The sequence below is a fragment of the Neoarius graeffei genome, chromosome 13 (genome assembly GCF_027579695.1).
Source record: "Neoarius graeffei isolate fNeoGra1 chromosome 13, fNeoGra1.pri, whole genome shotgun sequence".
In the NCBI taxonomy this organism is placed as follows: domain Eukaryota; kingdom Metazoa; phylum Chordata; class Actinopteri; order Siluriformes; family Ariidae; genus Neoarius; species Neoarius graeffei.
In genome coordinates, this window is record NC_083581.1 from 61,285,717 (window position 1) to 61,309,776 (window position 24,060).

Here is a 24,060-nt window from a genome sequence, read left to right on the forward strand (position 1 = left end):
GTCGTCCCATATTCAGACTCAGATTCATTGTCATTCAACCATGTGACATGATAAGAATGAAACGCAGTTACCCCGTTCTCAGTGTGTGCAGCGTGAATAAGTAACTAAATTAACTAAATAAGTAAAATAGTTATATTGCACAATGTACTGCAGTGGCAACAGCTTAAAGGTGTTCAGTGCAACAGTGCGAAAGTACAGCAGCAAAATTCACAGTATTAAGGCATGTTGGTAAGGTGCGTAGTGTTCAGTATATGGGGGGTGGAGCAGTTCAGCAGTCTGACTGCATCCGGCTAGAAGCTGTTTTTCGTAGATGTTTTTGCCCAGGTGCAGCACAGCCTCCTTCCAGAGGGCAGGGGAGTGTGCAGGGTGGGTGGGGTCACGGAGGATGCAAGTGGCTCTTTCTCTACATCTGGTGGTGTAGATGTCACTGATGGGTGATAAGCTGCACCCGATGGTCCTCTGTGCAGACTTGACCACCCTCTGCAGCACCTCCTTCTCAGCCACAGTGCAGCCAGCATACCACACCGTGAGGCAGGAGGTCAGGATGCTCTCGACCACACAGCTGTAAAAGGACCTGAGGACATCAGCCTCCAGTCCTGCCCGCTTCAGTTTCCTCAGGAAGTAGAGGCGCTGGTGAGCTTTCTTTATGACGCTAGGCGAGCGTATTGGTCAAGTGAACGCCGAAGTACCTGACGAAGGGAACCATCTCCACAGTTGCACCATCGATGTAGAGAGGAGGGGGTGGTGCCAGTCCTGCGGAAATCCACAACCATCTCCTTGGTCTTCTTGATCTTGAGGATGAGGTTGTTTTCCCTGCACCACCTTGGCAGGTCCTCCAGCTCCATCTGATGAGTCCAACCACTACTGTGTCATCAGCGAACTTCACCACGAGATTGTTCTCGTATGTTAACCTATTATGTTAGTACTATGTTATTAGCCTAACTGCATGTCTTTGAACTGTGGGGGAAACTGGAGCACCCGCACAGACACGGGGAGAACATGCACAGAAAGGCCCCTGTCGGCCGCTGGGCTTGAACCCAGAACCTTCTTGCTATGAGGCGACTGTGCTAACCACTTACACCACCGTTCCGCCCTAAAAACAGGGTATGTAAACAATATGCATGTGCACAGTACCAATCTTTGTAACACAAAGACAGTATAATCTGTCTTTGTGTTACAATCATTTTATTTTACCATCCATCCATTATCTGTAGTCGCTTATCCTGTTCTACAGGATTGCAAACAAGCTGGAGCCTATCCCAGCTGACTATGGGCGAGAGGTGGGGTACACCCTGGACAAGTCGCCAGGTCATCACAGGGCTGACACATAGAGACAAACAACCATTCATGCTCACATTCACACCTGCGGTCAATTTAGAGCCACCAATTAACCTAACCTGCATGTCTTTGGACTGTGGAGGAAACCCACGGGGAGAACATGCAAACTCCACACAGAAAGGCCCTCGCTGGCTGCTGGGCTCGAACCCAGAATCTTCTTGCTATAAGGCGACCGTGCTAATCACTTACACCATGTGCATAGTACCTGTGTACAACCTGTCTTTGTGTTACAATCATTTTATTTTACCATCCATCCATCATCTGTAGCTGCTTATCCTGTTCTACAGCGTCGCGAGCAAGCTGGATCCTATCCCAGCTGACAATGGGCGAGAGGCGGGGTACACCCTGGACAAGTCGCCAGGTTATTACAGGCCTGACACATAGAGACAAACAACCATTCACATTCACGCTCCCTGTCAATTTAGAGCCACCAATTAGCCTAACCTGCATGTCTTTGGACTGTGGAGGAAACCCACAGGGAGAACATGCAAACTCCACACAGAAAGGCCCTTGCTGGCTGCTGGGCTCAAACCCAGAACCTTCTTGCTATAAGGCGACCATGCTAACCACTTACACCATGTGCATAGTACCTGTGTATAACCTGTCTTTGTGTTACAATCATTTTATTTTACCATCCATCCATCATCTGTAGCCGCCTATCCTGTTCTACAGCGTCGCGAGCAAGCTGGATTCCATCCCAGCTGACAATGGGCGAGAGGCGGGGTACACCCTGGACAAGTCGCCAGGTCATCACAGGGCTGACACATAGACACAGACAACCATTCACACTCACATTCACACCTACGGTCAATTTAGAGTCACCAGTTAACCTAACCTGCATGTCTTTGGACTGTGGGGGAAACCGGAGCACCCGGAGGAAACCCACGCGGACACGGGGAGAACATGCAAACTCCACACAGAAAGGCCCTCGCCGGCCCCAGGGCTTGAACCCAGGACCTTCTTGCTGTGAGGCGACAGCGCTAACCACTACACCACCGTGCCGCCCCTATATAAAATATGAAATATAAAGTGCATCTCATCTCATTATCTCAAGCCGCTTTATCCTGTTCTACAGGGTCACAGGCAAGCTGGAGCCTATCCCAGCTGACTACGGGTGAAAGGCGGGGTACACCCTGGACAAGTCGCCAGGTCATCACAGGGCCGACACATAGACACAGACAACCATTCACACTCACATTCACACCTACGGTCAATTTAGAGTCACCAGTTAACCTAACCTGCATGTCTTTGGACTGTGGGGGAAACCGGAGCACCCGGAGGAAACCCACGCGGACACGGGGAGAACATGCAAACTCCACACAGAAAGGCCCTCGCCGGCCCCGGGGCTCGAACCCAGGACCTTCTTGCTGTGCGGCGACAGCGCTAACCACTACACCACCGTGCCGCCCTTCAATTACATTTGTCTTCTGTATTCAAAGCTATTCCATTTCACTCTATGTTCATAAATAAAGGTTTTCTCGTCATTCAAAGTGTGACTACATTTGTTGAGACACCCTATATAATTTATTTTTATTTTGGTAAGCGTAGTTTGGTCGGGCAGTTGCAAAATAAGAATTTCCTTACCCAATAATAAACCGCTGCGTCTGTTATTGTGTATATGACAAATAAAAATCTTGAATCTTGAATTTTATTTCACAACTCTCATTACTGAGAAAAAATGAACTGCACCGTTTAATAAATAACGCAAGGTGTCGCTGTATCATCATGAAACAATCCAGAGACGCGCTTCAGTCAGAAACTCCGTGTAAAAGGTCTAAAAACCCTAAACGAGGAGTTAAAACCCCTGCTGACTAATATTTCGACACGTTAAGCGTGATAATAGTGTCTGTTCTTACTGTTTTAATAGCTGCTTCAATTCCATTGTCCGAAAGTTGCCGGAAATCTCCGATGTAAGCCGAAACGTCAGTCCTGGAGGACTGCTGGAGGCGGCCGCAGCGCCATGTTGAACGAAGTCATTCTACTCAGTAGAGAGCTACTCGAGAAATAGCACTTCTAAGGATCAGGTATTATTAATTTCAGAAAGGGCACGTCGTCGAGATCGCCCTGGCAAGCAGAGACGAACTGGATCCTCGGACACCCCGAGCGGGGAGGGGGAACAACCCCCCTACCTTCAGCAATGAAGACAAACCCCAATAAGCGCTAGCTAGCTAACGTATCAATAAGCTAGCTAGCTAGCAAAAGCTGTGTGTTTGAGCTAGCTTTTCCGTCACCGGCAACTCGCTCGCTGAGGGCCTGCTGCTGGCTAGCTACATTTTATACGCGTTATTTTTTAAGCTACCGGCCTACATAGCTCGCTGTTTCTGTAAATAGTCGCATTTGATTTATTTTATTTTTCTTTTTTTGCAATGAGTTTGCCGCAGAAAGCGGTGCCGAAGTCAGCCGCTCCCGCCGCCGGACCCGGACCGGCTAACTCCTCTCAGCTGCGGACTCCGCTAGCCTCAGTGCCGCTGCCGGGGCCGCCGCTCGCTCAGCAGCCTCCAACGCAGTATCCTTTACTGAAATGTCGCCTGGAGCTCAGTCATTCTCCTGTTTGTGTGCTGGAGCTTTCTTTGTTTGTTTGTTTGTGTGGTGCCGGGTGTACTAGGAGTAACATGGATTGTCAGTTGGACTACAGCAAGTACCTCGACACGGTGCTTGCTGTGTGCTGACTGTTTACTACAACAACGGACAATTTATTAACTATTTTATTTAATTAGTTGGAGTGTCAGTTGGCCCTGTACAAAGCCTGTCAACAGGCGAACTAGCTATCGTTTATGCTAGGGGTGTTGCTAGCTTGTTAGCTAGCAAGCTAGCATGGGCAGTAGTATGTTTGTTTTTAGCACTTGCTGTGGTATCGTGATTGATTCGTGTCCTGTCACGAAACCAGTCTTTTTTTTTTTTAAAACAACCGTTTAAAGTTGTCGGTAAAGAGTTTTTATATATATATATATATATATATATATATATATATATAAAGGCACACAGGTAATAAGAAGTGTACCGGCTGCGTGCCCAGTGGTTTAGTCAGCGGTGCTAGCCGGGCGGTGGGCTGGATGTGGACGGGAGGCTGAAATCTCTCCCTTGACACTCATTTGCTTGTCCACATCTTTTCAACGTTTTCCATAAACCCATTGCTCACTCCTTTTCTCGCCTAATTTTATGGAAAAGTGTGTGTGTGTGGTGTTTTTTTTTTTTTTGCAAGGTTTCCAGTCTGTTTGTACCGCACTGCGTATGACATTTAGACACATGCTTTTTGTGGATGTACATGAAGTACAGCATGTCTGTTTAGGAGGCCTGGGAAAACCCTTCACGCTGAAGTCTGGATATTTTCTCATCTAGGTCTGAAAACTACACATTGTGTTTAGAAGAACTTTGGGCGGCACGGTGGCCTCAGAGCAAGAAGGTTCTGGGTTCGAACCCAGCGGCTGGCGAGGGCCTTTCTGTTGTTACCCCTTTTCCACCAAATCAGTTCCAGGGCTGGTTCACAACCCGTTCAACTTGCGAGCCAGCTGAGAACCAGTTTGCTTTTCCATAGCTCGCGGTGCTAAGGGAAGTCACGTCATTACGTTTGCATAAACCTTGGTGTGAGTATCGAAGCAAAAACAACACGGAAGAAGCAGCAGCAGCAACAATAATAATAATAATAATGGATGACTTCGCGTTTGTACAGCTGCTGCTTCTCGTTGCTTAAAAATGGCGATCTTTCGCGGTCTTGTTATTGTTGTTGGTTGTAACAACTCCCCCCCCCCCCCCCCCCCCCCCCCCCCCCCCCCCCCCCCCCGCTGACATAAGCGGTTCTTTCCTCTGGCCCAGCAAAGAGCTGGTGCTAGCCTGGAACCGGTTTTTCTGGCCCCAGAGCCAGTTCTTTGTCAGTGGAAACAGAAAACCCGGTTCCAAACTAAGCACTGGCCCCGAACCAGCCCTGGAACTGCTTTGGTGGAAAAGGGGCAGTGCGGAGTTTGCATGTTTTCAGACCTAGACGGGGAGAACTACACATTGTGTTTAGAAGAACTTTGGGTGGCACGGTGGTGTAGTGGTTGGCACAGTCGCCTCAGAGCAAGAAGGTTCTGGGTTCGAACCCAGCGGCTGGCGAGGGCCTTTCTGTTGTTACCCCTTTTCCACCAAATCAGTTCCAGGGCTGGTTCACAACCCGTTCAACTTGCGAGCCAGCTGAGAACCAGTTTGCTTTTCCATAGCTCGCGGTGCTAAGGGAAGTCATGTCATTACGTCTGCATAAACCTTGGCGCGAATATCGAAGCAAAAACAACACGGAAGAAGCAGCAGCAATAATAATAATAATAATAATGGATGACTTTGCGTTTGTACAGCTGCTGCTTCTCGTCGCTTAAAAATGGCGATCTTTCGCGGTCTTGTTATTGTTGTTGGTTGTAACAACTCCGCTGACGTAAGCGGTTCTTTCCTCAGGCCCAGCAAAGAGCTGGTGCTAGCCTGGAACCGGTTTTTCTGGCCCCAGAGCCAGTTCTTTGTCAGTGGAAACAGAAAACCCGGTTCCAAACTAAGCACTGGCCCCGAACCAGCCCTGGAACTGCTTTGGTGGAAAAGGGGCAGTGCGGAGTTTGCATGTTCTCCCCGTGTCCGTGTGGGTTTCCTCACAGTCCAAAGACATGCGGTTAGGTTAATATGGGACAGAGGTGCCCTTGAGCGAAGCACCTAACTCCCGACTGCTCCCCGGGCACTGTTAGCATGGCTGCCCACTGCTCTGGGTATGTGTGTGCTGATTGCTCACGTGTGTGTTCACTGCTTCAGATGGGTTAAATGTAGAGAGGAGATTTCACAAGTGTGTGATGAATAAAGTTGTGCTTTCTTTCTTATTCATCGCATGCTTGTGAAATTTGTCTCCGCGTTTAACTCATCTGAAGCAGCGAACACACGCAGGGAGCAGTTGGGAGTTCAGTGCCTCGCTCAAGGGCACCTCAGCCCAAGGCTGTCCCGTATTAACCTAACCATGTGTCTTTTGCCCCTTTTCCACCAAAGCAGTTCCAGGGCTGGTTCGGGGCCAGTGCTTAGTTTGGAACCAGGTTTTCTGTTTCCACTGACAAAGAACTGGCTCTGGGGCCAGAAAAAACCGGTTCCAGGCTAACACCAGCTCTTTGCTGGGCCAGAGGAAAGAACCGCTTACGTCAGCAGGGGGGGTGGAGTTGTTAAGACCAACAACAATCGCAAGACTGCGAAAGGTCGCCATTTTTAAGCGCCGAGAAGCAGCAGCTGTACAAACGCGAAGTCATCCGTTGTTGTTGTTGCTGCTGCTTCTTTTCTGTGTTGTTGTTGCTTCGATATTCACACCAAGGTTTATGCAAACGCAGCGACATAACTGTCGTATACAGCGACGTAATGACGTGGCTCCCCTTAGCACCACGAGCTATGGAAAAGCAAACTGGTTCTCAGCTGGCTCACAAGTTGAACAAGTTGTGAAACAGCCCTGGAACTGATTTGGTGGAAAAGGGGTATTTGAGGAAACCCATGCAGACTACATGCAAACTCGACACCGAAAGGCTGGCTGCTGGGCTCGAACCCAGAACCTTCTTGCTGTGAGGAGACCGTGCTAACTACTTACACCACCGTGCTGCCTACTGTTTTTGTGTGGCGCTCAACCAGAAGTCAAGTTTCAACCTTTGGTTACCTGCAGAAGTACAAAGCGAAAGAAAGAAAGCACAACTTTATTCATCACACACTTGTGAAATTCCTCTCTGCATTTAACCCATCTGGAGCAATGAGCACACACACCCAGAGCAGTGGGCAGCCATGCTAACAGCGGCCGGGGAGCAGTTGGGAGTTAGGTGCCTCGCTCGAGGGCACCTCAGCCCAAGGCCGTCCCATATTAACCTAACCGCATGTCTTTGGACTGTGAGGAAACCCACGCAGACACAGGGAGAACATGCAGACTCCACACAGATAGACCCTCGCCGGCTGCTGGGCTCGAACCCAGAACCTTCTTTCTGTGAGGCGGCCGTGCTAACCACTTACACCACCGTGCCGCATTGAGCTACGTTTCAAATTCCCACCGAAAGACGCCACATCCCCGGGGCATACTGTCGACAGGAAAATTATCAATGCTGAGGTGGTGTGATGCAAAGCAAAGGGTTGCCGTCTTCACAAAGTTGATTATTTTCCAGTAACAGCAGGCACTGAAGTGTGTTTTGTTTGCACCAAAATAATTCCCCAGCAAGTGCAATTTTTAATAATGAAAGGTCATATTTTAACAGATTATAGTGACAGTTAATAATTACAGAGGAATAAAATTGATGAGCCACACCATGAAGTTATGGGAAAGGGTATTGGAGGCGAGATTGAGAAGAGAGGTAGCAATCTGTGAACAGCAGTACAGGTTTATGCCAAGGAAGAGCACGTCGGATGCAATTTTTGCTTTAAGAATGTTAATGGAGAAGGCCAGAGAAAGCTACATCGTGTGTTTGTAGACCTGGAGAAGGCATACGATAGAGTGCCGAGAGATGAGTTGTGGTATTGTATGAGAAAGTATAGAGTGAATGAGAAGTATATTAGAGTGGTGCAAGACATGTATGAGAACAGTGAAACAGCAGTGAGGTGTGCAGTTGGAACGACTGAATGGTTCAAGGTGAAGGTGGGACTCCATCAAGGATCTGCTTTGAGTCCTTTCTTGTTTGCCATAGTGATGGATAGCTTGACGGACAAAGTGAGGCAAGAGTCATCATGGAACATGTTTGCGGATGATATTGTGATATGTGGTGAAAGTAGAAAGGAGGTTGAGTTGGGTTTGGAGAGATGGACGTATGCATTGGAATGAAGAGGAATGAAGGTGAGCAGGAGCAAAACAGAATACATGCACATCGAGAGTGTAGTGAAGATGCAAGGCGTAGACGTAAAGAAAGTTGGTGAATTCAAGTACCTGGGGTCAACTGTGCAGGAAAATGGGGGCTGCGATAGTGAGGTGAGAAAGAGAGTGCAGGCAGGGTGGAGCAGTCGGAGAAGGATTTCGGGAGTCATTTGTGATCGGAAAGTCCCAGCAAAAGTGAAAGGTAAGATGTATAAGACAGTAGTGAGACCAGCTGTGATGTACGGATTGGAGACCGTACGCTTAACGAAGAGACAGGAGGCAGAGTTGGAGGTGGCGGAGTTGAGGATGTTAAGGTTTGCGATGGGAGGTTGGACAGGATAAGGAACGAGCACATCAGAGGGACAGCACATGTGGAGAGCTTGGGAATGAAGCTAAGAGAGATGAGACTGAGATGGTATAGGCACATCCTGAGAAGAGATGCAGAGCATGATGGAAGGAGAATGTTGAGGATGGAGCTGCCAGGCAAAAGAAAACAAGGAAGGCCAAAGAGGAGATACATGGATGCGGTGAGAGAGGACATGAAAGTGGCAGGTGTGGTAGAGAAGGATGCGGAAGACGGAGCAATGGAGACGAAAGATCCGCTGTGGCGACCCCTAATCAGGAGCAACCAAAAGAAGAAGATAGTGACCGTTAATATTCTGACAAGTCTGAGCAGCTATAAACATTTGTTCCTTCACAGCCTCTCTTTTAAGTTAACAAGACACAAAAAAATGCAGCTTTATCGTGTTACCGATAAATCAGAAAGTGTATACTTCTTTGTCCTGAAGACTTCCTCATGGTGGAAAACGTATTGCTGTTTACAACACGCTGACACTTCCATAAACATTAAATAAATCTCTCTCGATAGAAAGCTTCACCATATTGCTGATAATGCATTTATCCTAACACATTAATTAGATTATTATTATTATTATTTATGTGGCGCATCTGCCATCCAAGTCTCTGTGAGTGACTTGCTACTATAGAAAGGGTAAGCTCATTAGTATAAACCGGTTATTTGAACTGTTGTCTAGTCCCCCATTCCCACTCGCAGTGAAAACCATGTATTCTGTTCTGGCGTCCTGTGGGAACGGGAGTAAAATGGCAAAGTCGAACTGTTAATCTGTCCCCTGCCGGCCTAATAACGTTTATGGAAATCTTTTGCCATGGCTCCAGTGGGAATCGGAACTATCAGATTTACATGTTGTGACGTCACTGCTGGTGGTGATGTAAATGATGTAGTGAGATTGCGACAGCATGACTCACACTGCCTCAATGTAAAACGACCAGTGGGAAGCTCGAAGAAACAAGCAAAAAAACGGCAGGTACAGTCGAGCAGGACAGGAGCGAACTATATTTAAAGCTTGTTTTTTGTGTACATACCCATGATGGCTTCATTTATAACCTACACACAATATGACATCAAAAATAGTAACTAATAAAATGCAACAGTTACGTGAATGTGGTGTAGTGGTGAGCATTGTTGCCTCACAGCAAGAAGGTTCCGGGTTCGAACCTCTCGGCTGACGGGGACCTTTCTGTTGCCCCTTTTCCACCAAAGCAGTTCCAGGGCTGGTTCGGGGCCAGTGCTTAGTTTGGAACCGGGTTTTCTGTTTCCACTGACAAAGAACTGGCTCTGGGGCCAGAAAAACCGGTTCCAGGCTAGCACCAACTCTCTGCTGGGCCAGAGGAAAGAACCGCTTACGTCAGCGGGGGGGGGGCGGAGTTGTTAAGACTGACAACAATAACAAGACCGCGAAAGATCGCCATTTTTAAGCGACGAGAAGCAGCAGCTGTACAAACGCGAAGTCATCCATTATTATTATTGTTGTTGTTGCTGCTTCTTCTGGATTGTTTTTGCTTCGATATTTGTGCCAAGGTTTATGCAAATGTAGCGACGTAACTGACGTATGCAGCGACGTAATGACGTATATAACGACGTAATGACGTGTCTTCTCTTAGCACCGCGAGTGATGGAAAAGCAAGCTAGTTCTCAGCTGGCTCACAAGTTGAACGAGTTGTGAACCAGCACTGGCTCCAAACCAGCCCTGGAACTGATTTGGTGGAAAAGGGGTATGTGTGGAGTTTGCATGTTCTCCCCGTGTCTGCGTGGGTTTCCTCCGGGTGCTCTGGTTTCTCCCACAGTTCAAAGGCATGGAGGTTAGGTAAAAAAAAAAAAACAGCCACTGGGTTTGCACAAGCCAGTGCATACTTGGTGCAGGTCCCAGGCCTGGAGGGATTGGGGAGGGTTGTGTCAGGAAGGGCATCCCGTGTAAAACCTATGCCAAGTCAAATATGTGGAACATATCTGCTGTGGCGACCCCGAACGGGAGCAGCCGGAAGAAGAGGATGATGACGTGAACGTGGGCTGGCTCTCTCTCAGGGCGGCACGGTCGCCTCACAGCAAGAAAGTTCCGGGTTCGAGCCCAGCAGCCGGCGAGGGCCTTTCTGTGTGGCGTTTGCATGTTCTCCCCGTGTCTGCGTGGGTTTCCTCCGGGTGCTCTAGTTTCCCCTACAATCCAAAGACATGCAGTTTGGTTGGCGTGGGGCGGCCTTGGGCCGAGGTGCCCTTGAGCAAGGTACCTGACCCCTGACTGCTCCCCGGGCGCTCTGGTGTGGCTGCCCACTGCTCTGAGTGTGTGCGTGTGTTCACTGCTTCAGACGGGTTAAATGCAGAGGATGAATTTCACTGTGCTTGAAGTGTGCATGTGACAAATAAAGGTTTCTTCTTCTCTCGATTCTGATATTTTTATCACGGTTGAGGCACAGAGATGGATGCAAGTGCAGAAACCTTTTATTTACACAGGGTAGTCAAAGCAACAAAACACTCGGCATGAAAACATGACAGTAGAAGTGTGGAAAACAATGTGCATCGGTAAGGATAATAAAAACAAACGCAAGACAAACTAACAGCTGGGGTTTCAGTAAAGTGAGTAAGTGGTTGGGAGGGAAAGTGAAAGCAGGTGTTGATGCCATCTATAAGCAGGGTGCGGGGGACTTGTAGTTTGACGGGTAACGCGTCTATGCTTGAATGAATCGACGGATACGGCGTTCCCACTGTGTGAGCAAAAATGTCATAAAAGCCTTTGCTTGACCCAAGCGCATGTTCTGAATCAGAAGCACAACTCTCTCAACAAAGACATGATGCAGCTTGACTTGTGCCATGTTACTAATTAGCTAATGTCTCAACTTGGGCTTTTCACAACAATGGACTCGCTGCCTCGTGAATTATACGTCATATCTGGTTTCGCATGGTTTGCGTTCCATAGCATTCCTTACTTTTCCATTATGGACGACTGAGTGGGAATGAAAATTGATCTGTGTTGTTTTTACCTCATACAGTAAAGAATTCGGGCTTAAGTTTACAATTGGAAAGAAGTTGTCACTTTGATTATCAGCATCACTGCCGGGGATGAGTCTGAGGGTGTATTCAGACCAGGATAGTTCGATAGTTCACTTGCTTTGGTCCGAACCAAATGTTTTTTTTTTTTTCATTTCGGTGCGGTTCGCTTTCACACTGTACATTTAGTAAGCGGACCAAAATCTGTCAACAAAGCCACGCGCCCTGAGGTCGTTCAGCTATTGGTCAGAGACGACACGCGCACAAAGCGCTGTTCTGGGGAGCGCGTGAACCCCTTCTCCTTCATTGTCTCACTGAATACAGCAAACACGTCGGCATTTTTGTGTGTTCTCTCCAAAAGCTCAGATATGTGGACATCTGCCCATATATCCACAAGGGTACGCGTTTCTTCCTCGGCCCACGTTTGCCCCCTACTCATTTTTTGTACTCTGTAGTCTAGCCTACCACTGGTCTGAATGACTGAACGACTGTTGTAAGGTTCCCTTGACAACCGAAACAGTGTTTGCACTTTGCGGTGGAGTGTCAAGACTCTGTTTCCCATAATGCTCGACAAACGACGGAAGCTCCCGAGATACAAAAAAGCGAAACTGTCGGATTAGGTCCAGTCTGCTTTCACACCTCCAAAAGGTCCGCACCAGGGTTCCTTTGGTCCGGACCGAGTCCGACCTTGCAGCTCGGTCTCGGTCCGCTTGTTTAGTCCGGACCAGAGTTTGGTGGTTTGTATTCAGACCAACCCAAAAGGTCCGGACCAAGGGAAATTTGGTTCATTTGGTCCGGACCGAACAACATAGGTGTGAATACGCCCTGAGATTCATTTTGTGAATAATTTTCCTCTAGATGCAGTGTCGTTATGTCTCCGTGGTTTAACCTATACACTGTTTATCATTTCCGCTGTTAGCACTGAGCCATATCCACTGACATGTTTGGGTTCTTGTGGTAAGATTGTTTCTTTGCCTGCTAGGACTTTCTTGCTATCAATGTTGATAGCGTTCTGATAAAGTGATTTTTAAAGTTTCCTTTCAGTTTCTGTTTATAGAATATCCTGTTTGGCTGACCTTTATTTCATATCCGTGTTGTAAATGAATGGCACTGTTTCAAAGAAAAACTGTGAAGTGTCATGATGAAAGTATTTAACTTGTTTTCAGAAGTAGTAGAGTGACCTGTTTCTTTAATTTTCACTGAGCTCCGGGAGTGGCTGTTACTCAGGAATTAAGGGGTTGAAATCTGATAACCTGTCATATAGGGTCACAGTGTTTTGTATGTGAGAGAGAAGATCCAATTTCCTTTCAAGATGCCAGTTTGTATCTGTTGATGAATATATTGTACATGAATCCCTCAGGGTTAAGTTCTCAGTCCCTTTCTATTTATGTATTTCAACCCTCGATTAGCTCATGCAGTGACAAAACATTCACTGTTATTCAGGTGACATTAGTTTCATACCAGGTGTGTCATTACCCGCATGTATCCAGGATTTAAACTCCAGCTTTTATTGTCGTTGTCGTCGCTGAACCGGGCTTGAGGCGAACCATGTTCGGTTGACTTGGCCAGAATTGCAGCAGTAGGATGGCCGGTTCCTTTCTGCGCGCGCACTCTTACACGGGCAATTTAGAGTAGCCAGTTAACCTAACCTGCATGTCTTTGGACTGTGGGGTAAACCGGAGAACCCAGAGGAAACCCATACAGACATGGGGAGAACATGCAAACTCCACGCAGAAAGGCCCTCGTCGGCCGCTGGGCTCGAACCCAGAACCTTCTTGCTGTGAGGTGACGGTACTAACCACTACACCACCGTGCCGCTCCACAGTTTATATAGGTAATGTAAATCCTCATGAAACAACAGCACTGATCCCAAAGCCCTGCTTTTCATATTTCCAGTTTCTTCGTCAGTCGTATAGCTGGAATAAACTTTTATTAAATTGCAACTAATTTAGCAGATAGGGTGTTTACTATTACCCCGTGTGTTCACTCAAGGGTCTGTTCTTCAGTTGCACTTGCTCCACTTTATCTATGAGCTACCACACCTTGATGCTTACAAACTGAGGTCCTCTCGTCCAGATCTACTGCTTGATCCTAAAGTCACTACGACATTCTTAAGGCCAATTGACAATGCAGTCCTCGCAGATGGTGTCGCAGATGGCGTTTGCGTAGCCCCCCCCCCCTTCGCAGACGCTCTGCGCGCACCTCCCAAAAATTGTGACCACCGCAGAAGCCTCGCAGACAGCGTCGCAGACAAGAGGGCTCTGATTGGTCCACTCTACATCCGCTGTACACGCATTTCCGCTTCCCTACTTTCCCGGTTTGTTTTGTTTTCACTACCGCCATTTTTAAAAACACGAGCGAAGATGGAGCAGCACGAAGAGCGGTTGATCGAGGAAGTGAGGAAGTACGTACATCTATACGACTCCAGTTCTAGTCATTATAAGTAACCGGAGGATAAACACTCCACTAACCACACCCACCAACTACTCCTAGCGATTTCGCGCCCCCTTGCATTGTGGCGGTGAATAACATCGCGCACGCCTATTACTCCCCGCTCAACGATAAATTACAACTGTCTGCGAAAAGCTATCTGCGAAAGCCTTGTCGCAAGAGCATGCAGAGGCCCTTAGCTTTGGGTGTTTCCTAATGCAGCAGTCCTAATAAATACAATAAGCATGAATGAAAGTTGTATTGGTAGTGTTGAGAACATATTTTACAACTTTTAAAGGAGAACCGAAGGCAATTTTTTAAAATCAAAATTCTATTCTCTCATTTTATTAAATAAAGGAATGCATTTTTGATCGCTATTTTGTCACTGCTGTAGCAAGTTATGAAATATGTGTTTGAAATACGCTATGTAATGTATCGGTCCATATGTCAAAGCAACGGCCGTAAACGAGATGCGTCGAGACCTGTGCGAGACATCATAGGACGGAAGTAAAACGTACAGCGGAAATCAAAGTGACCGACATCTGCCAACATTGTCAAAAGACGCGCGCGCCCTCTTTCGAATGCTGATGCGATCAAGCCGGAAGTTTTGTTTGTTTTGATAGCAATCAGGAAAGTTTGAAAAAAGTAGGCAGTACTCGTCATTTAAACTCGTTTTTGCGCAACATTTCGTTTGGAAAACAGTTCTCAAAACGGCGGCACTGACACCTGGCTGACACTTCACGTTTCGAAGTCTCGTGAAGATCGCGCGGATAAGCGGCGCCTGCCGTGGACCAAACGAACTAAATTCGACATGGCTAAAAACCGAATAGGCCGATAAGTATAATATTTAATTGCAATTAGTTGCCAATATGAGTCACGATATAAGGTTACTAAAACCGAAAACGTAATTGAATAACGCGTTAAGAAATAAAGCAAGTTTAAAAATGACTTCAGTTCTCCTTTAAGCTGTTTGTATAACATCGCAGTGGACCTTAGCTATGACTGTAATTTGTTGCACATGCTTCGTTCAGGGTGGCACGGTGGTGTAGTGGTTAGCGCTGTCGCCTCACAGCAAGAAGGTCCGGGTTTGAGCCCCGTGGCCGGCGAGGGCCTTTCTGTGCGGAGTTTGCATGTTCTCCCCGTGTCCGCGTGGGTTTCCTCCGGGTGCTCCGGTTTCCCCCACAGTCCAAAGACATGCAGGTTAGGTTAACTGGTGACTCTAAATTGACCGTAGGTGTGAATGTGAGTGTGAATGGTTGTCTGTGTCTATGTGTCAGCCCTGTGATGACCTGGCGACTTGTCCAGGGTGTACCCCGCCTTTCGCCCGTAGTCAGCTGGGATAGGCTCCAGCTTGCCTGCGACCCTGTAGAACAGGATAAAGCGGCTAGAGATAATGAGATGAGATGCTTTGTTCATGTTTTCATTGTAGTGATGGAATAACACTGGTGGACTGTACGGTGGTATTAATGAGCAGCTGATACAACAACAACTTAATTCAAGATCAGCAGCTTTTTGTGGCGTGTATTTGAGTTTAGGCACCGGTACTTTCCATGCTTTTTGGACTTTGTCCACCCCGTTGAATGTCTTTAACCTGCAATGTGAAGACAGAAGCTAAAGTTCAAGCTAAAGACTTGCTGTGAAAATGCAATGTGCTACAATAGAAACTTCGTTAGAAGAGGATAATACTCAAACTAGTTTGTTTCCGTTTGTTGTTATTCACCGATATTCACTTCACCTTCGGCGGATAATTGTTTTAGTATAAACATACAAGTAATTGTTTGTTTAAAAAAAAATCGTATTAAAAAGCCTTTATTTCAAACTTCAAAAGCGGCATGCAAATGTACGGAGAGACTTGTAGCTTGTGGTATGCGCGCGGACTTGTCACTTATGGATGCCAGCTCGCATAAAATACTTTGTTTTGAAATGGGTAAAATAAATCACAATTCCATATTTGAATAGTTTTAGCCCAAACTTTGTAGCATCTTTAGTGCTTTTAGGAACAGCATTTTCTTTCGTAATTTGTAATTCTTCCCCACTTACGGCGACGAAGCATTTGGCCACCATTTTGCCGAGTCGCTCGAGGTGATTTTCGAGAAATAGTCCGAATCTCTCAGCCAATCAGCGTGCGCAATTTCCTATCATCACCTCTGTATTTATACTAAATGGCATTAAGTATTACTTTTTAGTAGGGCTGTCAACAGATTTAAAAAAAAAAAAATCTAATTAATTGCATACATCAGTTTTTGCTGTGAAAATATTTAAAAATATCAGTTCAAATGAATTTTGGCAGACGAGCGAATGATCATCATTAAAGGCTTAGTTCAGGTTTAAAGCTCAGCGGCTTATTATTTTCATTGTTCGATTACGACCATAAAAATAAAAAAAACGTAACCTAATGTGCTGAGGAAATGAATTCAAAAATGCTTCAGCAAGAAGAATTCATTTCACTGTATATACAAGGCATCGACGTTTGCGTCTGAACGCCTGGTCGAGTGTGGCTTGACAAGGCTGGCTGCTAGCGTTAGCATCAAGGGGTGTGCTAGCTCGTACCTCCGGGTTTGCTCCTAAATACTTTTGCATTGAGGTGATGTTTCAGTCTTGACGAATTCCTATGGTACGAAAATTCCTTATTGCAGAGAACGAAGCTCCTGTCAACAGTTCCATCTGGGCGTTTTTGAAAAGTAAACGTTCCATTCGCTGGACTAAGCAGCGCGTTCTCGTCTGCCTCCTTCATTTTGCAGTCACTTGTGGCCAGAAAAAGAACTTTATTCATCGCGCACTTGTGAAATTCCTCTCTGCATTTAACCCATCTGAAGCAGCGAGCAATGAGCACACACACGCATACCCAGAGCAGTGGGCAGCCAGGCTAACAGCGCCTGCGGAGCAGTTGGGAGTTGGGCCTTGAGCAAGGCACCTAAGGCCGTCCCATATTAACCTAACCTCTGAACTGTGGGGGAAACCCACGCAGACATGGGGAGAACATGCAGACTTCACACAGAAAGGCCCCCGCCGGCTGGAACCCGGAACCTTCTTGCTATGAGGTGACCGTGCTAACCACTTGTACCCCTTTTCCACCAAATCAGTTCCAGGGCTGGTTCACAACTCGTTCAACTTGCGAGCCAGCTGAGAACCAGTTTGCTTTTCCATGGCTCGCGGTGCTAAGGGGAGCCACGTCAGTTACGTCGCTGTATACGTCAGTTACGTCGCTGCGTTTGCATAAACCTTGGCGCGAATATCGAAGCAAAAACAACGCGGCGGCAGCAGCAGCAACAACAACAATAATAATAATAATGGATGACTTCGCGTTTGTACAGCTGCCGCTTCTCGTCACTTAAAAATGGCGACCTTTCGCGGTCTTATTGTCGTTGGTCTTAACAACTCCGCCCCCCTGCTGACGTAAGCGGTTCTTTTCTCTGGCCCAGCAAAGAGCTGGTGCTAGCCTGGAACCGGTTTTTCTGGCCCCAGAGCCAGTTCTTTGTCAGTGGAAACAGAAAACCCGGTTCCAAACTAAGCACTGGCCCCGAACCAGCCCTGGAACTGCTTTGATGGAAAAGGGGCATTAGACCACCGTGCCGCCTAGTCTGGTTAACACCAGACCATATCACAAGTGAAATGTGGTCTGGAATCCGCCTATTGAATTTCTCGTAGGGGAGGTGTGGTTTACGATTGTCAACGGCCGTTTATTGGACGTTGCGAATGTCTATCATTTGGCGTATACGTAGCCCATGGCCAATCATGGCAGTTGTACCCGGTGACGTAGTTAGAGCGACGAAGAGAAGGAAAGAGTTTTTTTAAAACAAACTTTCGCTCTAAACTATTCAGAACAGTGTCTAAAGCTTGATCGAAAGTTTGGTTCGTATCGCTCGCCGCCATGTTAAATGTGATCCATACACAGTCCCAAATAAACTACAAGCTTCCGTTTGTCGAGTAGTACGCGTCACCGTCTTTCCACCCCTCCCCACTCTCTGATTGGCTCCCTAACTCAGGCGAGCCTTTAGACCATAGTTTCCATGCTGTCTTTTCAGATCGGAACGATTGTGCAAAGCAGCATGGGATTTCCCAGGCTACGTGCCGCCCACTGGGTCACTACGGAATGCAATTAATCGGAGTTAATTTTTTAATGCATTATTTTTTTCTGTGATTAATTGAAATTAACTTTTTTTTTTGACAGTCCTACCTTTTTATCCTAGTGCGTTTCCAGGAAATTGGAAAACGGGACTGGGCAGCACACTGGAACTTGTTTGGTGGGCTAAATAATGAATTTGTTTGTCCACTCCTGCTGTTTCAAGTCTCAACTGAAAACCTACCTTTTTTTTTTTTTGATCACAGTCACCCCTCACTCTCCATTCCTTTTTAAGTTCTCAAACATCAATTAGGGTTAAGGAATAATACATATAATTTTTAATACGGCAGTTGTGCAAGGTGTGGAGCTCCACATCCACTCGGGTAACATAAGGACAAACAGTTGCCCGGTGTCATGTTGACTTTAGCGTCTGTGCTTTGATCATCAGCTTTCTTGTGAGCTTTGCTGACTGACGGTGGCCTTCCTTCCTTCCTTCCTTCCTTCCTTCCTTCCTTCCTTCCTTCCTTCCTTCCTTCCTTCCTTCCTTCTTCTGTTTTCCTGCAGGAGTAAGACCGAGAGGATTCCCCAAAAAACATTTACAACTGCCTTTTAATTTTTCTGTTTCTTGTTTGCAATGCCTCATTATGTGTACAAGCTTACTGATGGCACCATGTGCTGATACTGTACATCATCAGGCACGTATCCGGCTTGTGTTGAAGGATTCCGTTGGTGTTGTAAGCTGATGGCGCTGTGTGTTCAGCCTCCACTTTGTTCCATTGACAAAGACGGTGCTGTTTAGTATGCTGGCTTGAGATTTCAGGGAGCGCGCTCAGTCATAATTCTCCGTCTACTTCTTCTTCAACGTATTCATCTCAAGAATTGTAAAACTGTACTCTCTTTCTTTTACAAGCTGATTATCTGTCTGTCTCCCTATCTAAACCAGTGCAACATACAGCTTGTGTGTTCTAACTCTAAAGAATCCTTCTGTGCAGCGTTATAAGTTCAGTTGTTAACTGGACCGTTGCACTAACCTTTAAACTAGTGTCTGAACTTTATCATTGACGTTTTCATGGCACTGCACCAAAAGGAAGTTTAAACCAATGTCCAGGTGCTGTGCTGTGCTGTTCTGTTAATCAAGTTCCTGTAAATCCATTATATTGTGAGAATATTGTCTGAATCTGATAGAAGGGCAGCAGGGGAGGAAGGATTCCTCCACCCTTCTCACAATAGCCTTGTTTGTGCTGCGCCCAGGCTTTTCTGCACTGCTGCTGGCGTGGAGACGGGAGAGGCATCTCCATCTGTAGGAACTCCGCTGCTTTTTGAGCCACGTTTTTCAGTCTCCAGCGCTTCATTTCACAAGCGCCACTGTTCTTTGAGCTATTGCAGCCTGCCAACCTGTTAGGAGTCATCACTCAAAAATCCTCCAAAAGAGCAGTCTACTTTCCCTAAATAAACCCCTCCAGGTGAGCTCGTTGACCTAAATGCGAACTGAGCTGGTGTTTTCACCTCTCGGATAGTAACTGACTGCCTGGAAGCCCTGCCCCTTTCCCACATCTTGCATTAGTAGCCGAATGTCGTTGGTTGCTGCTCTCGGTTTTCTGGCTACTGCCTCATAGAGGCTGTAGCCACTATATCATAGTGTTGTAAGAATGAGTGTAACAATAGCGCACTACGCATACAGGTGTTCCTCGTGTTGGGCGGCATGGTGGTGTAAGGGCCTCTGCATGCTCTTGCGACAAGGCTTTCGCAGATAGCTTTTCGCAGACAGTTGTAATTTATCGTTGAGCGGGGAGTAATAGGCGTGCGCGATGTTATTCACCGCCACAAGGCAAGGGGGTGCGAAGTCGCGAAATCGCTAGGAGTAGTTGGTGGGTGTGGTTAGTGGAGTGTTTATCCTCCGGTTACTTATAATGATTAGAACTGGAGTCGTATAGATGTACGTACTTCCTCACTTCCTCGATCAACCGCTCTTCGTGCTGCTCCATCTTCGCTCGTGTTTTTAAAAATGGCGGTCGTGAAAACAAACCAAACCGGGAAAGTAGGGAAGCGGAAGTGCGTGTACAGCGGATGTAGACTGGACCAATCAGAGCCCTCTTGTCTGCGACGCTGTCTGCGAGGCTTCTGCGGTGGTCACAATTTTTGGGAGGTGCGCACAGAGCGTCTGCGAAGGTGGGGGGGCTACGCAGACACCATCTGCGACGCCGTCTACGAGGACTGCGTTGTCAGCATAAATTGGCCTTAAGTGGTTAGCACTGTTGCCTCACAGCAAGAAGGTTCTGGGTTCGAGCCCAGCCGCCGGCGAGGGCCTTTCTGTGCGGAGTTTGCATGTTCTCTCTGGGTGCTCCGGTTTCCCCCACAATCCAAAGACATGCGGTTAGGTTAATATGGGACGGCCTTGGGCTGAGGTGGCCTTGAGCGAGGCACCGAACTCCCAACTGCTCCCCGGGCGCTGTTAGCATGGCTGCCCACTGCTCTGGGTATGTGTGTGTGCTTATTGTTAACGTGTGTTTTTTAACTGCTTCAGATGGGTTAAATGCAGAGAGGAAATTCACGTGTGTGGTGAATAAAGTTGTGCTTTCTTTTCTATTAATATGGCCGGTGAGTGTATACAATTCCGTTCACCATTTGAAATAAATGGAATAGACTAAAGAAATCGCCTTCAGACATGTTTTTGCTTATTACCGAGGGAAAGTGCGTTCCTATTTTAAAATATACTCCTGTCCCCCTTTCCTCGCCGCCTTCAGCCAGCGGTCCCATGTGTGATGTAGCTGTGACGCACTTCCGAGTTGTTACGGGAAGTCGTCGAAAAGAGTACTGAGACCACTGAGCTCCAGCGCCGGGCCTTTTCCAGGAAATAAGTGTTTCGGTCATGGTGACAGCGTGTGTGTGTTAGCCTCGGTTCGGAGGTTTCAGTTTCGTAAACTGTAAGAGGTAAGAATTGAATAATATAAAGTACAGACACTTGGTATATTTTACTTCTGTGAATTAAAATTTTTTTTTTTAATTGTTCATTTTTGGATTAAGCTTCCTTTTTTTTTGGCTACTGCCTCATAGAGTAAATTAGGGATGTTAACCGATGACCGTTTGACCGGTGGTTGACCGAATCAACGTCAACCGGTTAATTTTTTTTTTTGGTTGTCGGTTAAAAAAAAAAATCAATCGTTTTGGAGCGGAGAACCTGGAATTCTGTGTTGTAAACGCTTGGGGCATGCCATGCGGTGTAAGGACGACAGCTGACAAATCAGAAACACCCATTCAGTCATGTCCCGCCCCAGTTGAAGACAGCTGACAAATCAGAAACACCCATTCAGTCATGTCCCGCCCTCCCGCCCCAGTTGAAGACAGCTGCCACTCGGCGAAAGAAAAGTATAGACACAGGCTTTTTAGCTTACAAATTACTATTCTGTTTTTTTTTTTTATTATTATTAGAAGGCACATGGAGTTTAGTCCTGCCTTGGCCAGTGCATTCTGAAAGTATGTTTCGGTCTGTAGCCAACAATGCATGTTACTGCAGATCACATCTCTCCACACAAACTAAAGGCGCAGATGCCGACTTTTTCACGGCTGAATTGTGCAGATCCCTTTTTTTTTTTTTTAAGGGGGGGGCGTTGGAGTGTCTGAATAATTTCATCAGAGTAAATTCTGTATTAAAATTACTAAATAAGCAAATGCCGTTGAAATTATTCAGACACTCCACCGCAATAAAAAAAAAATCGGATCTGCACGATTCAGCCGTGAAAAAGGCGGAATCCGCCAAAAGGCGCGTCGTTTGCATCCCTGTTAAACTCTTAGTTTAACCGGCTAATGAGGTTCGGTGGTCGGTCAAGATTTTTTTTTTTTTTTTTTAGTTTTTGCCATCCCTAGAGTAAGTGTGTGTGTGTGTGTGTGATGCGCTATATTTACTGTATGGACATGGGATCAGAAAACAATTTTATTTATAAGCAGTAGCCACATACCCATAGGGTACCAATTTTTATGATTTTCCCACTTGGCTCCTTCACTTTCTTTCAAGATAAATCGGGAACCCTGAGTTGAATGTGAAATTAGCTCCATAGGTGATACAGCTTGAGGATTTGATGTGTTGTAGCTCATTATCTGAACCTATTACTACTGTAGTCCTGACATAACAGGTGATTATTTAAATATAATGAGCCTTAAAATGCTTTGAGTGCTGCGTGAGTACATGGAGTTTCTTGCCTGCTGTGCCTCAAAGAGCAGCGGTGTGATTCTCTCGGTTTATATACTAATGGGAATAGACATGTCTTGACAACATCTTGAATTCCAGTGTATGCAGCACACGCACAGCTGTCTATCTCGCGTCTGCAGCTCTCTAGCGCTGTCTGTACCCAACCACAGAGCGAGAGTGGAAAGTAAAACAATTTTTTTTTAAGACCTGCCGACTTGTCATTTCTCTCTGAACAGGAGATCCCTTTCTGGTAATGGAAAAACACTGAGACAGATTTTCTTCAAAAGCTCTGATCATGATGCTTTTTGTGCCTGAGCAACTTTGTCACCTGCATGTGTCTTGTTTTGTCCTTCCACCTTGGTGATGTGTTTAGCCTTAAATAGTTGCTTCTCCAGAGTTTTCCTTAATGCGTTGCACCCCAGGATCCCCAGAGTGCAGCCGCCGCTGGACGAGCGACTCTTCTCCACACAGCCCGGCGTTGCTGCTGTCTACAGTGTGAGTGACATGCTTCTCTTTTATCCTTATTCTTATCGTTACTCTTAAACATGGCTTATACTTCATCTGAAATGCATCTCCGAACCAGTGGGAAGGAACTAATCCAGGTCTGAAGCGGGGTATTTTTTTAAATTTATTTTTTTAAAACAGCAGTAGTGGAATTTTTAGCTGTTTGAAGGCTGCTCATTAAAGAGGAGCAGAGAAAACAGTGCACCTTGTTTCTAATTTGGTTGTGACGTGACTAAAGCTTAGGGTTGGGGAGAGGAGTGGTAGTGAGAAAGAGGGAAGGTGGCAAAGGCCTCGATTTCCTTTCAGCACTTCTAAGAGTCAACCAAAGCAAACATGAGGACACAGCTGTCCATCAAACATAGAGTGACCAGATTTTCCCGAGTCTAAAACCGGGACACTTTGCGCGTGACCGTGATCCTCGTGCACGCACACGCGTTTTGATGTAAACGTGCGCCGGCTCAAACCATGGCTCAGACAGGTGCTTTTATCATTTTGTAGAAGCTCACTTTTATCAGCATTTCAGAGAATAATCAAGTATTTTCTTGTTATCTACATGTACTTCTGTCACAATTCAGTTAAAGTAAGAAAATCAGACAACAGACGTGATGATAGGGAATAGGCCAGTAGCCTAAATTTCAACTGATTTATTTCACCTTCGTGAAAACGGCAAGAAAATGCATTGCTTGCATATTAACTAGGGGTGCGACGCGATTAAAAATTTTAATCTAATTAATTAGAGCCTTTGAAATTAATTAATCGAAATTAATCGCATTTTAATCGCATAGAAATATCTGACTCGAGAACAGGTAGAAAGACATTTTTTCCACATGGATTTTGAATGACAATACATAAGCTTAAATCAACAAAATATATATATATTTTTTTTTTCAAAACCAAGATCAACAAGCCAGTGCAAATTCTGCCATAAAGTTCAGCATATTTAGGAAAGTTAATTTCAGAAATTCAGGTAGCTTTATAGGTAGATCTTCTGTAAACTATAACTGTTTTTTTTTTTTTGGGTAAAACGCAATACTTTCAAGTACATTCAGAACAAGGTAAACCCTGTTAAGGGGTGTTCACACGGCAACTTTTACTCCGGTGTAGCACCGGGGCTGCCCCGGTAGAGCGTTCACACGGTACAAAGTTATACCGGTGTCGCCCCTGAAAGCTGCTTAAACCGGTGCAAATCTAACCCTGCTCGGGAGGTGGTTTAAGAAATTTACTCCGGAGTAAATGCTAGTTTGCGGGGCAGCACCGATATAAAATGGGACGTCTGAACGCTACAGGGGTAGACTCGCTACGCGTGAGGAGAGTTGATTACATACGGGCATTGCATAATTTGCATCCTGGTATTTTGCGCTTCCAAAATGGCGAATATCAACAAC

The 24,060-nt window shown here is 46.3% G+C and overlaps 1 protein-coding gene across 7 annotated transcripts in view; it reads left to right on the forward strand.

Annotated features, from left to right (window-relative positions):
• The first annotated feature begins 3,139 nt into the window (after positions 1–3,139).
• Positions 3,140–24,060, forward strand: part of eif4g3b (eukaryotic translation initiation factor 4 gamma, 3b) — a 123,177-nt gene continuing 102,256 nt past the window's right edge. For 5 of the 7 annotated variants that reach the window (XM_060938257.1, XM_060938258.1, XM_060938260.1 and 2 more), the window contains exons 1-2: positions 3,140–3,844; positions 22,567–22,666. In XM_060938257.1, coding sequence (XP_060794240.1) covers positions 3,705–3,844; positions 22,567–22,666 — 240 coding nt within the window. In that variant the 5' untranslated portion in view covers positions 3,140–3,704. The remainder of the gene's footprint in view (positions 3,845–22,566; positions 22,667–24,060) is intronic. The other 2 variants (XM_060938259.1, XM_060938263.1) reach the window with 1 other exon arrangement.